Source organism: Cnephaeus nilssonii (assembly GCF_951640355.1).
Source record: "Cnephaeus nilssonii genome assembly, chromosome: 10".
NCBI lineage: Eukaryota > Metazoa > Chordata > Mammalia > Chiroptera > Vespertilionidae > Cnephaeus > Cnephaeus nilssonii.
In genome coordinates, this window is record NC_137081.1 from 43,604,409 (window position 1) to 43,619,002 (window position 14,594).

At 43.0% G+C, this 14,594-nt stretch overlaps 1 protein-coding gene across 1 annotated transcript in view; it reads right to left on the reverse strand.

The window, feature by feature from the left end:
• Positions 1–14,594, reverse strand: part of LOC307106173 (uncharacterized protein) — an 82,861-nt gene that overhangs the window by 25,096 nt on the left and 43,171 nt on the right. Inside the window, exons 2-7 of the mRNA XM_079782406.1 lie at positions 11,039–11,124; positions 9,820–9,918; positions 8,826–8,950; positions 8,722–8,747; positions 1,983–2,054; positions 112–242 (exon numbers count right to left, since the gene is read on the reverse strand). Of these exons, the coding sequence (XP_079638532.1) occupies positions 1,983–2,054; positions 8,722–8,747; positions 8,826–8,950; positions 9,820–9,905 (309 nt within the window). The 5' untranslated portion in view covers positions 9,906–9,918; positions 11,039–11,124 and the 3' untranslated portion in view covers positions 112–242. The remainder of the gene's footprint in view (positions 1–111; positions 243–1,982; positions 2,055–8,721; positions 8,748–8,825; positions 8,951–9,819; positions 9,919–11,038; positions 11,125–14,594) is intronic.

A 14,594-nucleotide genomic window follows, 5' to 3' on the forward strand; every position in this document is an offset into this window, starting at 1 on the left:
TAAGAGATCACAGGAAGATCACTGTCACTAACTAGATCGCATTTATCATTTCCCTTCTTGAGTTCATAACCTGCTGGAGGAATAGCCCCGAGTTGCTGGGCACCATGCTACCTGGGGAAACGAAGCAAGTCCATCAGTGGGATTCAGCTGGAGTCTCTAGTGTTCTTAATGTCCCAAATGCTGGTGTAAGCATGCATGCTTAATAATGTAGAGATACCACACACAAATCCCATGTTGGTGGGCTGCAAAAATAAAAATAAATAAATAAAAACACACAAAATAAAGTCAACAGGCTGTTCAATGTAACGAAGAAAATAATCTATTCGAATCAGAAAGCAACCTTATTTTCGATGTTCCTTTTAAAATTATTCAGTGGGAGGGAGAAAGTTCTTACCCTTGCCACTGGATGAAAACCTCCATAATCCTGGGGACTTTTTTTTTTTTAATACTCTTAAGTAATAAAAAGGTCCTACAGCCCTGGCCAGTGAGGCTCAATTAGTTGAGCATCGTCCAGTACACTAAAGGGTGGTGGGTTAGATTCTTGGTCAGGGCACATACCCAGGCTGCGGGTCCAATTCCCGGTTGGCTTGAATGTGGGAGGCAACCAATTGATGTTCTTTCTCACAATGATGTTTCTCTTGCTCTCCCTTACTTCCACTCCCTCTAAAATCAATTTAAAAATTGAATAAAATAAAAAGGTCCTAAAGACACTTTAAGTCTCCAACACAGTCTAAAGTCATAATATCCAACCGATCTTATGTAATCATCTATTCTTGGGGTCAGCTTTAAAGGTGAAACTTCCCTCCACCCATCTGGGGGCTTCTGCAGCCAAGACACCAGGCCCATCTTTTCCTTTCCTCTACCTAGTGTTCCCTAGGCCGGCCCCCCTTTCACTAACCGTGCTTTATTCCAGAGCCAAAGCAGGAAGAGGGAAAAGAAGTAAAGGGAGAAGAGAGAGAAAAGTTCTTAATTGGCTGGTTGTCCCACTAGGTGGCTTCTCTTTTTCTGGGCTAAGCTACAATATTGAAAGCCATCTGTTCTTAATGTTGGGGGCCTCTCACCTGAGTTCCCTTAATCACCGAAACTCCTCAGCTCTGAGTCAAAACTCCAATTTCTCCCTGCAGGAGCCTAAGAGCTCCTCTAGGTGGCCACATATAAGTGAGCTAAGTTTCTCTCTCTCTCTCTCTCTCTCTCTCTCTCTCTCTCTCTCTCTCTCTCTCTCTCGTCTGTCTTCCTCTCTCCTTCTCTCCCTCTCTCCAACTCTCCTTCACTCCCTCCCAACCCTGGCCCACCCAGTCTCCAACCACCTCTCCTTTACTCCCACTGTTAGAATTCTCTCTTTTTAAAAAATCTCCAGGTGGGAACCAAATATCAGTCCTCAGCATCCTCAGCTAGCACCTTCCAAACCTCAGGAGATGTATGTAAATCTTTCTGAATGAAGCCTTTTAAATGGGAACACAACTTTGGGGTTGGGAGGGGCTTTCAGACTAGATTCCTCCAGAGCAGGCGTCCTCAAACTACGGCCCGCGGGCCACATGCGGGTGTTTTTGCCGTTTTGTTTTTTTACTTCAAAATAAGATATGTGCAGTGTGCATAGGAATTTGTTCATAGTTTTTTTTAAACTATAGTCTGGCCCTCCAACAGTCTAAGAGACAGTGAACTGGCCCCCTGTTTAAAAAGTTTGAGGACCCCTGTTCCAGAGAAACCCTCTTCACAAATCTTCCCTCACTATCTTCAACCCCTCTTTTTGTTATGGGGAGGGCTGTCCCTATGCCTATGGAGAGTCCTGCACTAGCTGTCACATTCAGGTCTCCTGGCACCACTTCCCATCACTGTTCACTCACCCGGAAAGCTTAGCCTGGCCCCCCTTCTTCCTGCCCTCAGGCACGTACCTGTTCTGCTCAGGTCAGCCTGAACCTGAGGCTCGGTGAACAGCCCCACCTGGCTGCCACACTGAGCCCTGCCTTCCAGCTCAGACTTACTCAGTAATGAAGGGGACATTTTGGCCTTCTTCTTCTTCTACCTCTCGTTTTCTTTCTCAGTTTGTTCAGAACCTGGGTGGGGAAGACAGGTGCTATTTATTGAACTCCTTCAGAGCCCCAACATCTTTTTGCCTTGAATATAGTAGGCAAAGGATTTGAGTCATGTTACCACTTTTTTGGATAACGCTTTGAAGTTTTCTATCTTTTATGACTCCTCTCTTTGGTTTGTCATATATTTAATCTTGATGTCTATGGGAGAACTTATTTAACTCCTGAAATGTGTCATATGGGAAATGACTAGCTAAAAGCTTTATGAATGTTCTTAAGGAGTAATTGATTATAGCAACTATTCGAGGACAGATATCCTATATAATAAAAGGTGACTATGCAAATCAACCGAACAGCGGACCGACCAGTCGCTATGACGCACACTGACCATCAGGGGGCAGACTCTCAATGCAGGAGCTGCCCCCTGGTGGTCAGTGCACTCCCACAGGAAGAGCACCACTCAGCCAGAAGCCAGGCTCACGGCTGGTGAGTGCAACGGCGGTGGAGGGCGCCGTCAGTTGGACACCCCCCGAGGGCTCCTGAACTGCAAGAGGGCGCAGGCCAGGCTGAGGGCACCCCCCCCCGAGTGCACGAATTTCATGCACTGGGCCTCTAGAATGTATGTATATGTGTGTGTGTGTGTGTGTGTGTGTGTGTGTGTGTGTGTGTATAACAGTGAAATGAAGATAATGTAGATAAAATTTTAAAATATTTCAGGTAGAGAAAAATGATTTTCAAGGAGACTCAAATTTTTTCTTTGCTTTGCCAAAAGACTAGCTATACTACCTTGGGGAAGTCACTCCACCTCTCCAGTTCCTATTTTTTTATTTATAAAATAAAGAGTTTGACCTAAATAATCTCTCACATTCTTATCAAATGCTCACTATGATTTTTTTTGAGACCTTGAAAGAAAGTGGGAGAACATTTCTCTTGCTAAATAGGCAATGCTGGTGACATGGGCAGGCTCCCCATGGTATTCATGAATGTGGCCCTTCCTCCACTCAATTAGACACAAACACTTACTGAGTGCACACATTTGTATACTAAGAGATATTTGGGTGCATAAGATTTAATCCTTGACCCGAGGAACTTATGAACATGAGGAAGCTACACTGTTCACAAATATTGATTAGTAACCTGACAGTTTACCCAACAAACATTTACTGAGCACTTCACCATTTGTGTACAGTAGCCTCCTCCCCTTATCCACATGGGATATATCCCAAGATCCCCAGTGAATGCCTGAAACCACAGATAGAACTAAATCCTATAATTACTATTTTTTCCTATACCTATGATAAAGTTTAATTTATAAATTAGTCACAGTAACAGATGAACAACAACCAATAATAAAATAGAACAATTATAACCATATACTGTAATAAAAGTTATGTGAATATGGCCTCTCTCCCAAAACATCTGATTGTACTGTATGTGCAGCATGGAGTCACTGGACAGGAAGGTGATTCAGGATGGAGCAGGGCAGCACGAGATTTCATCACACTACTCAGAATGTCACCCAGTTTAAAGCGTACGCATTGCTTATTTCTGGAATTTTTCCTTTAAGATTTTTGGACTACAGTGGACTGCAGGTAACTGAAACCTTGGCAAGCAAAACTGCGGATCGGGGGACTACTGTACAGAGCACTGTGGGACTGTGCTTGGGGCACAGGGGTAAAGACATTCCTCTCAGAGCACCACAGCTACATAAGGGAACAGACCAACACAGAGCCCACAGTGAGGATGGCCTGAAAGTAGAGCAAAGGCCATGTGACAGTTCACAGCTTCAAGGTCTGCCCTCACACCCTTGGTCCTGTGCTTCCAAGGTCAGAGACAAAGGACATTTCCATTAGGAAAATGATGATGGTGCCTCTCTCTCTCTCTCTCTCTCTCTCTCTCTCTCTCTCTCTCTCAAGACGTGACAATCAGTCAGGATTCCCTGTTTACAGTTTGACTACTTCACAGAAAAATGTGTCTATAAAACACCTGGTAGTTGTAAAAAGGCTTGGGTAAAGGCCCAGGGAGCCAGATAAATATATGTTATTTATTCAGCTGTCCCTAGCCATTACCAATCTCCTTACACCCAAGGATTGTCTGCCCTCTCCTAAATTTTATTTGTAATAATCTTGCTTCATGGTCAGGTTAAAAAAAAAAAATCTGGAAAATCAAAGCTCTACTTCCCTGAAAAACTATCTTCAAGTACAAACATTCTTCATGGCATTTTAGGCATTCTTTGATCCTCTGAACCAGAAAGATGGTGGCAATGCATTTATCTGATGTGGCAAACACAATAAATACAAAACAAGTTACTTGTCATTATAGGTCAGCAACTATCTCCTAAGCACCTTTGGTGTACTTGGCTCACTGCAAGAAGGACCTAGAAGGGAATAGCTGGTATGTTCTCCAAGCCTCAGATTCAGAGTAAATGGTGAGCCCACTGCCTGATGTACTTCCTGTTGACAGCAATTCTGCCCTAAGTGGGCTTGAAGGTTGTTCTCTGCTCTAATCTGATCTCCAAAGCCAAATCCTAACCCTCCCTTCCTTCTTCCCTTCATTGAATTTTCCTACATAAGTTATGTCCACCAGCTCAAATACATCACCTTACGCATTTTTAAAGGCTTTGAACCTTATTGTAACAATGGACATTTAACTCACTCGGAATTTGATCAGGTAACTTTCATAGGGAGATAGACTCCTGCCTTATTGATTTGAAAGAAAGAGGAAGAGAGAGAGAGAAGAGAGATACATTGATCTGTTGCCTCCCATACAAACCCCAACTGAATATGTGCCCACAACCTAGGTATGTGCCCTGACTGGGAATCGAACCCACAACATTCCAGTACATGGGGCAATGCTCCAACCAACTGAGCCACACCAGCCAGGGCTTATCTAATTTTAGTATGGACTATGTTGAAATCCCTTCTGGGCAGGACCCCTGAGAAGAGGGTATTTCATTGAAGACACATGGGGAATTTTGCTCACTGGGCAAAGTAGAAGGAATAACGCCTAAAGAAGCACCCAAAACAATGAGACATGTAGAGGAAACATCCATGCAGGCAGAGAAGTTGCAAGGGGTTGTGCTTATACTTAAGGTGATCATATTTTCCTAACCAGACACCAGGGCAGATGGCCTGACACATTGTCTGAAACAGGATAGATTATTATTTTTAAATCTGGGACGTATGATCACCATCTTCACAGTGAATGAAGCCAACAGCTGTTGGGTGAAAGTCATTAACAATGAGTCTCTGTACATTGAGAGATCCAGAGAAGTGGGTGGGAAGCCTGCTGATGTCATCCATGTATGAGCCAGAGCTTCCTCACAAACACAAAGAGGGTTTATTAACGAGGGTTTCCTGGAACCACTTGCTGTCATTGCCTTGCCTGCAAGCACAAAGGTGCAATCTACTGACAAAAAGAAAACACAAGCACAATGAAGCTTTGCTTCCAAACAACACAGTCTTGGAATGCAAATATAAGAAGCAGGAGCTTAATGTTATATGTCAATTATATCCCAATTTTTAAAAAAGCAAGAGCAAGTAAAGGACAGATCGTCAGCTACCCTTTACTTTTTCATTTCTATAGCATCTTCTTAATTAGATTTCAAATATCATACTATTTTTAAATTAAGTCCTCATCACTCTGCCTATCAATCTTGTGCATTCAGTTTAAAACTTGGGAATTGTTTTGTTGCAAAGGAGGAGATTCAGAAATTCCAATTCCCCTACTTAACAAGAATGTTATGTCCAGCATAATGTAATAGGAGAAAAGTTTCCTTTTGTTGCCAACACTCAAAGTCAACTCTTAGTTATGTACTTTGAGAATGATCCTTGAAAAATATTTTAACTCCAGTTCCTATCACCATCATAGAAGTCTGTAGGCCTCCATTTCCACTTTTAAGTTGCTGTATGCCTTTTCAACTTATAGCTTATCAAAAGCTGATAGTTTTGCCCTGGCCTGCATGGCTTAGTGGGTTGAGCATTGTCCTGTGCACTGAAGGTTTGCCTGTTTGAATCCCAGTCAGGGCACATGTCCAGTTGCAGTATCAATCCTGATAGGGGGCTGTGCAGGAGGCAGCTAATCAATGTTTCTCTCTCACATCGGTGTTCCTCTCTCTCTTTCTCTCTCCTTCTCCTTTCTTCTTTCTCTAAAATCGATAGAAACATATATTTTTTTTAAAAGCTGATGTTTTTTTTAAAAAATATGCCATCATAAGGTTAATTTTGATGATTCAATATTTTATGCTATCTGTATCACCATTTTAGGTCTGATAGAGTGGATAAGAAAGACTGACTTTATGGAAATTCAAGGTCAAGGTCTTTTCTCTATATCAGGGCTTTAAATAGTAAACAGACCATAAAAGAGATTTATTTTAATATACCTGATATTTCAGTTAGGTTGTTTATAGCTTCAAATGATCAACTAAAGGTGGATTCAATTTATAATCTCATGTAGTAAGTCTGGAGGTGTGGCATCTGCAGGTTAGGCTATTTCATTGGCTCAGTGACTTACTAAGGACCTGGACTCCTCCCACATTTCCAACCCATTGTCCTGGGCACAACAGTGTTAATCCTTAAGCTTGCCCCATGGTCAGAAGACAGCCACTGCAGTGCCAAATAACCTCATACATCATCTAAAGGCAAAAAGCTGAGAACATCCTCACCAAGAAGGAAAGAGTTTCCCAGAAACCAGTCAGGCTTTGAAAACTAAAGAGCTGGTCAGCCTCTTCAGTGGGAGGAGGGCTAGCCAGTACATTAAAAGGGTGGGAGGGACAGCATTTGAATAGATAACCAACAATATTGCCATAAGTGTGAATGAGAAAAATTCCATTTACATATGCTGAAGGTTAATGGAATCTTATGATTATTTTCTGAGGAAATTATGTCTCTGAAACAAGCTTACAACCAAGTAACCATTTTCTAATCAGTTAAAACAGTACAAAGGAGTGGATATAAGTGAGGTGTGTTTGGGAAGAGGGGTTGTAGCTTGATGGATGGGTTGAGGGGTGATCAAAAATGAAGAAGAAAATCTTTCAGCAATGATAATTAGTGCCTGCTAAAATCATTTGCCTTCCTACGGAATTGAACAATGCCACCTATGAAGAGTTCTTGTCAAAAATCAAGCCAAATCAGATTAAACCTCTAGATCTAAGGCTTGGCTTACAGGAAGTACAGGGAACAGAGAGGATCTTGTTCAACATCACCACAAGGAAGTAATCAGCAAAACTCAGAAATGGTGGAGGAAATTTACCCTGACTGGATAATTGATGATACAAAGGAACGTTTGTCAAAAATTTAGGAGTATTATGGTTATGTTTTGTTTTGTTTTGTTTTAGAGAGTACACCTCTTTATTTTGCTAGAGGTGCCGAATCCAACTGTGTGCTTATGTGTGTTTTTTAAGAGTCCATATGTTTTAGAGATACATGCTGAAATATTTATAGAAATGATGTGACATCTGAGATTTACTTCAAATGTCTCAAAATAATCTAGTGGGAGTAGGGGGGGTTCAAGTGGGAGGGAATGACAGGATATTAAGACTTACAGTCATTTATTCACTTTCGATGAAGGCTCTGTTCATTTTGAGAAGGTATAAACCTGGTGTACTTAGGACCAAGAAACGTAATTGTCAGACTTTGCCTGCTTGCTCTAAATGACAGCAAAAAACAAAATCAAACCTCTCAACAGCAGTAAGCCAGTTTTCCTCCACTATGACTTCATTATTCCAAACCTCCAAGAAAACAAATGCAACACACACACACACCAGCACAGACAGTATTCAGCTTTTCTCAAAAATATGGGTGATGAAGACACCCTCTAAGCTCCAGATTGTTTGCAAAAGATCTATGAGAATGGCCTGCAATTAGGTATCTACTAGTAAATGCATCTGATATATCTAGGTATTTTCCTGAATATACCTCAGCATCTCCCAGACTTCTACTTGAGTCATTTGGAAACTAGCTCAAGAAACAAATTTGGTTCTCACTTTTTTCAGGTTGAAACAGTGACAAGAGGTGGGGAAAATTGGATGGGAATTGCCCAGCAAAGACAATAAGAAACTGAAGGAAATCATATGGGTGTCCCCCACTTTTCAAAAGTTCGTGTTATACCACTTTGCTTTTTACAAAAGACCTACATTAGTACCAGTTTTTGCTAACAGGAAGAAATCTGAAGAGGATTTTCACTTTTATGAAAAAGGCAAAAATAGGGTTCAGCATTTGTTTTGCAGCGAGCTGTTACAGAGGCGGCACTCGCCGGGGGCAGGAGAGTGGCACCCGCAAACTCCTTCCCAGGAAGCCACATTCAGCATCTCTGCGTAGCTCTGAACTGTCTGTGAGCATCTCTGCTTGAGTCTCTAAACCTACTGGTCATCAGAATCACCTGAAGATTTTTTAAATAAGTATTTTCATTTCCCCCACCCCTACTGAATCATATTCTTAGCCAGGGAAGGAGAAAGCCAGGGGCTAGGGTAGAAGTGTAATTCCAATGGTCAGTCAGGTTTGTGGCTTACTGTTGAAAGCATGAAGGTACCTCCCAGTGCCTTCTAAGTCATACCACTCACCTGCTTGGAGCTATAAAGAAAAGGGCAGAAAAGGCTCTGCGGGCCCAGCCTGCCTCCTACCTCCTTGGCAAAATGCATCACTTCTCTGTTCTCAGAGCCCTGTAATCTGGGCCACCCAAGTCAGATACTCACACTTCCACACAGGTAGGTGATTCCTCCTGTAGAGAAAAAAAGAGATGAAAATAGACTTACTAGAACCCTAGTATCAAGTTTTACAAATAGCTAATTTCACTTACTAATGGCAATGTCCTTGTAAGTTTGCATCAGCATCATTTTGCAGTTGAAGAAACGGGCCGATAGGACTGCCGTGTGATTTTGCCAGGTTTCCCTGTGGTTAGTAGCAGAGGGTGAGACACGGAACCTAGGGGAACAGGATAGATTATTGACGTAGTCATTTGTGCCCGGTTCTTATGTCTATTGAAGACTTATTTGGCAGAAGGAAAGGGCAATTTTCTCCTTTTTTCCTCTCTAGAAGGAAACTTGGCTTATTCTAAGATGCAGGACCCTCTTATGCTCGAGTGTAAGAAGTTTAAGAGCTTCTTTGTGTTTCAAAAGCTTTTCTGCAAAAAGTCCCAACCAGGACTTTGAGAGTTCTTGGCTCTTCCAGAAAAGAAGCTGGAATTATCCCCAAAAGGGTGGAGATGGAAGACAATGTTTCACACGGAAGACAAATATGCCTCTATCCTGGGACGATATGTTCCCCAGAGGCTGGAGGGAGGCGTGGACATTTCTGCACCCAAGTGTATAGAGCAATTCAGTGTTTCCATTGCACCGCAGCTACAAAAGGGCAAAGAAGGTGGCACCGGAAGCTAAGTTACACAGTTGTCCCATCTTACAATCTGACTCATGGGGAACCGCAGAAATAGAAGGAACTACCTACCACTCACTTCACAGCTACCGTGTACAGGGATGTTTATCCCTGCGTCCTGAGAGCCTCCACAGGGTGTCAGGCAGATGGCAGCCTGCCCAGGCAGGTTTTTCCTCTTCCCCATCCCCCATAGCTGGACCCGGATCACAAAAAGCTGTACTTGTGTACAGAGCCCTTGGGCATCACACTCTTAGCTATCTGCTCACAGATTCATGGCCTGCAAAGCTACTGGTTCTTTATCAAAATAAAAAACAAAGTAAAAGAAATCAGAAATGAAAGAGCACAAACTGTATGTTCTGTTTATATGAAGTTCAAAACAGACTAAACTCACCTATGATGATAGAGGTTAGTGTAGCAGTTACCTTAGGCCCGTGGTCAGCAAACTGCGGCTCTCGAGCCACATGCGGCTCTTTGGCCCCTTGAGTGTGGCTCTTCCACAAAATATCATGGCCTGGGCGAGTCTATTTTGAAGAAGTGGCGTTAGAAGTTTAAGTTTAAAAAATTTGGCTCTCAAAAGAAATTTCAATCGTTGTACTGTTGATATTTGGCTCTGTTGACTAATGAGTTTGCCGACCACTGCCTTAGGCCAAGTATTGACCTGGGCAGAGGTGGATGATGGCAGGCAGGGGCTAGAAACTTTCTATATCTTGATCTGGATGATGATTACACAAGTGTAAACATAGTGAAAATTCATTGAGCTGTACACTTAAGATATGTGTATTTTTCTGTTATGCAAATTTTACCTCCATAAAATAAATACATAATAAAGCAAACAAGCCAACACAGATACCTACAATGATTGCTAGCTCCAGCTTGCCTATTACTAGGGCAACTTAGTCCCCTTTTGCTGACTCAATCTCTTCCCAATTCCTAAAATTAATCTGTATTCTTACCACAAAACTGCACAGAAAATTTTAAAAGCCAGAGAAGAGCAGTCAGCTGCATAGCCCTTACCCATGGGTTATCTGTAGCATTGCATGTGTGCAGATAACAGAGCCACGGCCCAGGTTCAAATCCCTGCTCTGCCACTTAATGATCACAGCCTTAAGCAGCTTACTTAAATTCTCTCTTCCTCAGTTTCCTGATCTGTGTAATAGACTTAATAATCAGGATTAAACAAGATTAATCCATGTAAATGCACTCAGTAAATATCCAATGTATGCCAAGCCTATGATAAGCATTTTACCAGTATTATCTCGTTTAATCCTTGCAGTAACCCTATCTGATAGATGGTGCTATCCCCATGTTACAAGTGAAGAAACTGAAGCTCAAAGTTACATAGTTGGCAAGGGGCAAAAATCAAGGTTTGAACTCAGTTTTTTTTTTTTCTTTTCCTGTTCAGGGCTTCCCTGATGTCCACTGGATCCTCCCAATCAGGTGTTCCTTCAGCTTCCTCCCGGATGGCCCTAGAGTTAACTACCCACCATTAACTTGCATTTCTCCCACTGCCTGCTCTGAGACAATGGCCCACACGGCCCACACTTCAGGGAACTTTTGAATTCTGTCTGAGTCCCAGGTACAGAACACACAGTCTAAATAATAGAACCATGTCCCCTTCCACCCAGATTTTCTTATACTCACAGAAGGAAAGTGTTGTTCTTAAAGAAGAAATCCACACAGCACTGGTAAACTGGAAAGGACACTACTGTCAGCAATTTTTGAAATATCTGGAAGATAGAATTAAATGAAACCAACATTGACAAGAGTAAAGGAAAATCACATCCCAAAACTGGCTACAGAAAATGAACCAAATAAATGATTAAAATAATCTATAATAATAAAAGGGTAATATGCTCATTAGACTGGATGTCCTTCCTGACGAAGCCAGGGCCAGAGGGAAGCCAGCCAGGGTCCCGGGTGCCTGCGGGCGGCTGGAGGAAGAAAGCCCAGGTCCCGGGTGCCGGAGGGAAGCCGGTGCCGACAGCCGGGGAAAGGAAGGCCTACTCTTACAAGAACTTTCGTGCATCGGGCCTCTAGTGAGAAAATAAGAGCAAATCCAGAGAGATTCCAAATTCAGATAGACATTTGCAACAATACAGATGAAGCCTCTGAATCAACCATCCGGGTAATTTATTAAAGAACTGTATTCAGAACATGGGGCCCACTGAGCTTCTCCTGCCCCTAAACTGGCAGAATGAAACCAACAGTCGTGTTTGGCATGGGGAGGGGAGAGGGTTGGAGATGGGGGTGGGGGTGCACAGGAGGAATTGTTAGGAAATGAGAAGGTAGCTCTTAAAGAAGAAAATGTGCAGTCTGCCACCAGAGTGAAACCTTCCTTGCTTTAACACCATGGCAGGAAAATACTGTAAATGTGTGGTGTATTGGTTTTCAGTTGCTGCCATAACAAATTTCTACAAACTTAGTGGCTTTAAACAACACAACTCTGACGCTTCCTGCATAGTCACGTCTCCCTCTCATCACAGCTGAGAAAGCTTCTCTGTTTTTAAGGAATCCTGTAGTGGGGCCCACTGGGTAATCCAGGATACTCACCCTTTCTCAAACGGTTTAACTTAATCACATTTGCAAAGTCCCTTTTGCCATGTGAGGAAACATGTTTATATGTTCCAGGGATTAGGCCATGGGTATTCTTGGGGCTATTTTTTCTGCCTACCGCATGTGGGTGCCCGGCAGATAACCCTGCTTTCTGGTTTGGCCATTGGAGTGCTTGCTGGCTGTTCCACCCAGGACCTGAATGTGGAGTGACACCCAATAAGGCCAACCAATGACCTAACCAAACTATTTTTGAAGAGTTTCCTTGGCAGTGGCCCCTTGGTTCCTGCTGATTTTCCAAGCCTGGTTTTCAGCTTTCTGGTCAATTCTGTGAGCTACCCAATAGCCGGCGATGAACTATTTTTCTGCATTAATTAGCCAGACCCAGTTTCTGTTACGTATAATCAAGAATTCCAACTGATATAAAATGTCCTCCCTACCTGTGTACTCTATACCCACTCATGTTTAAGTAAATGCTTCCTGGGAATATTGCCCACCCACCTACAGAGAACTTAGATGCTGTATTTAGAGGAGAGGTCTGTCAGATAGCACACCCACACAAAAGCAGATAAAAACTATGCCACTGACCTACAATAATCAACCTAGTTCTTCACTTATACAAGTAAAAAATAACTCGGATCACTAGACATAAAAGCAAACAAACAAAAAAACCAGCATGAGAATCAAATAAACCAAAAGGAACAAATAGACTTGACCTGGAAGAATAAAAGATCAGAATGAAATGTTCATCTTTCCATTAAAAAAAGAGTCAATTTAGTATATTTATGGATGATTGAGAATATTTAGCCTACATACAACAAGAGCATTTAGAGAGTAAGAGTTATCCTATATAATAAAAGGCTAATATGCAAAATTTCCCCTCAACTGGGAGTTCAACCAGGGATTGGGGCCAGCCCTCCAACTGCCCACAGCCCCTTCCCCTGGCCGGCCTGGCCTGATGGGCCCCGAACGAGGCAGGCTGGCCAGACCCCACCCGTGCACGAATTCATGCACCGAGCCTCTAGTTGGAAAATAAAAATCCAGTAAGAGGACTTCATTCACTACTGCATCTCAGCGTTTAAAATAATACTAGGAACTAACTAAACATTTGTTGGATGAATGAATGAGCAATGGAACCTGTACAACTGAAAGTCAAATTAGTAATCTGAAAATAAAGAGAAATCTCCCAAAATTTGAAATTCAAATGGACAAAGTAAATGTAAAATATCAGAAAAAACTTAAATATGGAAAACTAACCAAGATTATCTGAAATCCATATAATCGAAGCTCCAAAAAGAAAGTACAGAAATAATAAAAGAAGAAATCATCAAGGAAAAGAATGAAAAAAATTTCCGAGCTGAAGAAACCACAACTTATAGACTGAAAGGGTCCACTGACAAATCCTGGTGAATTTTAAGAAACCTACAGATATAGAACATGATTCTGAAAAATTCCACATGAATAAAATCTACAAAGGAACAAGAAGCAGATTAGCATCAGACTTCTCATCAGCAACGCTGGGTGTCAGACACCAGAGCAATATCTTCAAAATTCTGAAGGGAAATGATTTTGAACCTAGAACTCTACATACTAAGGAAAACTTATGTTCAAGTGTGAGAGCAAATTGGAAACATTTTTTAACACACCATGACTCAGAAGTTTTGCCACAAACCCACTATCCTAATAAAAGAGTAATATGCAAATTGACCATACCTCTGCTATACCCACAGGCCACGCCCACCAGCCACGCCCATCAGCCAATCAGGAGCAAATATGCAAATAAACCCAATCAAGATGACTGCGGTCACAGAGAGCAGGTGGGAGGCTTGGGTTTCCCTGGCAATGGAGGAAGCCAAGCTTTCTGCCTGCCCTTGCCGGCCCAGGCCTCTACTCAATGCTACAAAGTTCCAATGATAGAAGATAAATAAATTCCAACAAAAATGGCGGCAGCCATGGAGCTGGAGAGAGTAGGAAGCTAGGGTTGCCCCCGGCGATGGAGAAAGCCAAGCTTTCCATCTGCCCTGGCCTGCCTTGGCCTCAGCTTAAGGCTACAAAGTTTCAATTATAGAAGGTAAATAAGCCCCAACAGAAATGGCTGCGGCCACGGAGCGAGCAGAAGGCTTGGCTCTGCTCCAGGCTACCAAGTTTCAATTGTAGAAGATAAATAAACCCCAGATACCAGGGCCTCCACTTGGGTCGCCGAGGGGCGTGGCCGGCCTGCAAACCACCACACGTCCCTCGCTCAGGCTGCCCCACGCCCCAAGGGAACCCCCACCCTGATCCGGGACACCCTTCAGGGCAAACCAGCTGGCCCCCACCCATGCACCAGGCCTCTATCCTATCTAATAAAAGAGTAATATGCAGATTGACCATCACTCCAACACACAAGATGACTGCCCCTATGTGGTCAAAGATCCTGCCCCCATGTGGACACAAGATGGCTGCCACAAGATGGCCAGCAGGGGAGGGCAGTTGAGAGGGACCAGGCCTGCAGGGGAGGGCAGTTGTGGGTGATCAAGCCATCAGGGGAGGGCAGTTGTGAGGGACCAGGCCTGCAAGGGAGGGCAGTTGGGGGTGATCAAGCCTGCAGGGGAAGGCAGTTAGGGGTTACCAGGCCGGCAGAGGAGAGAAGTTGGGGGCGCCTGGG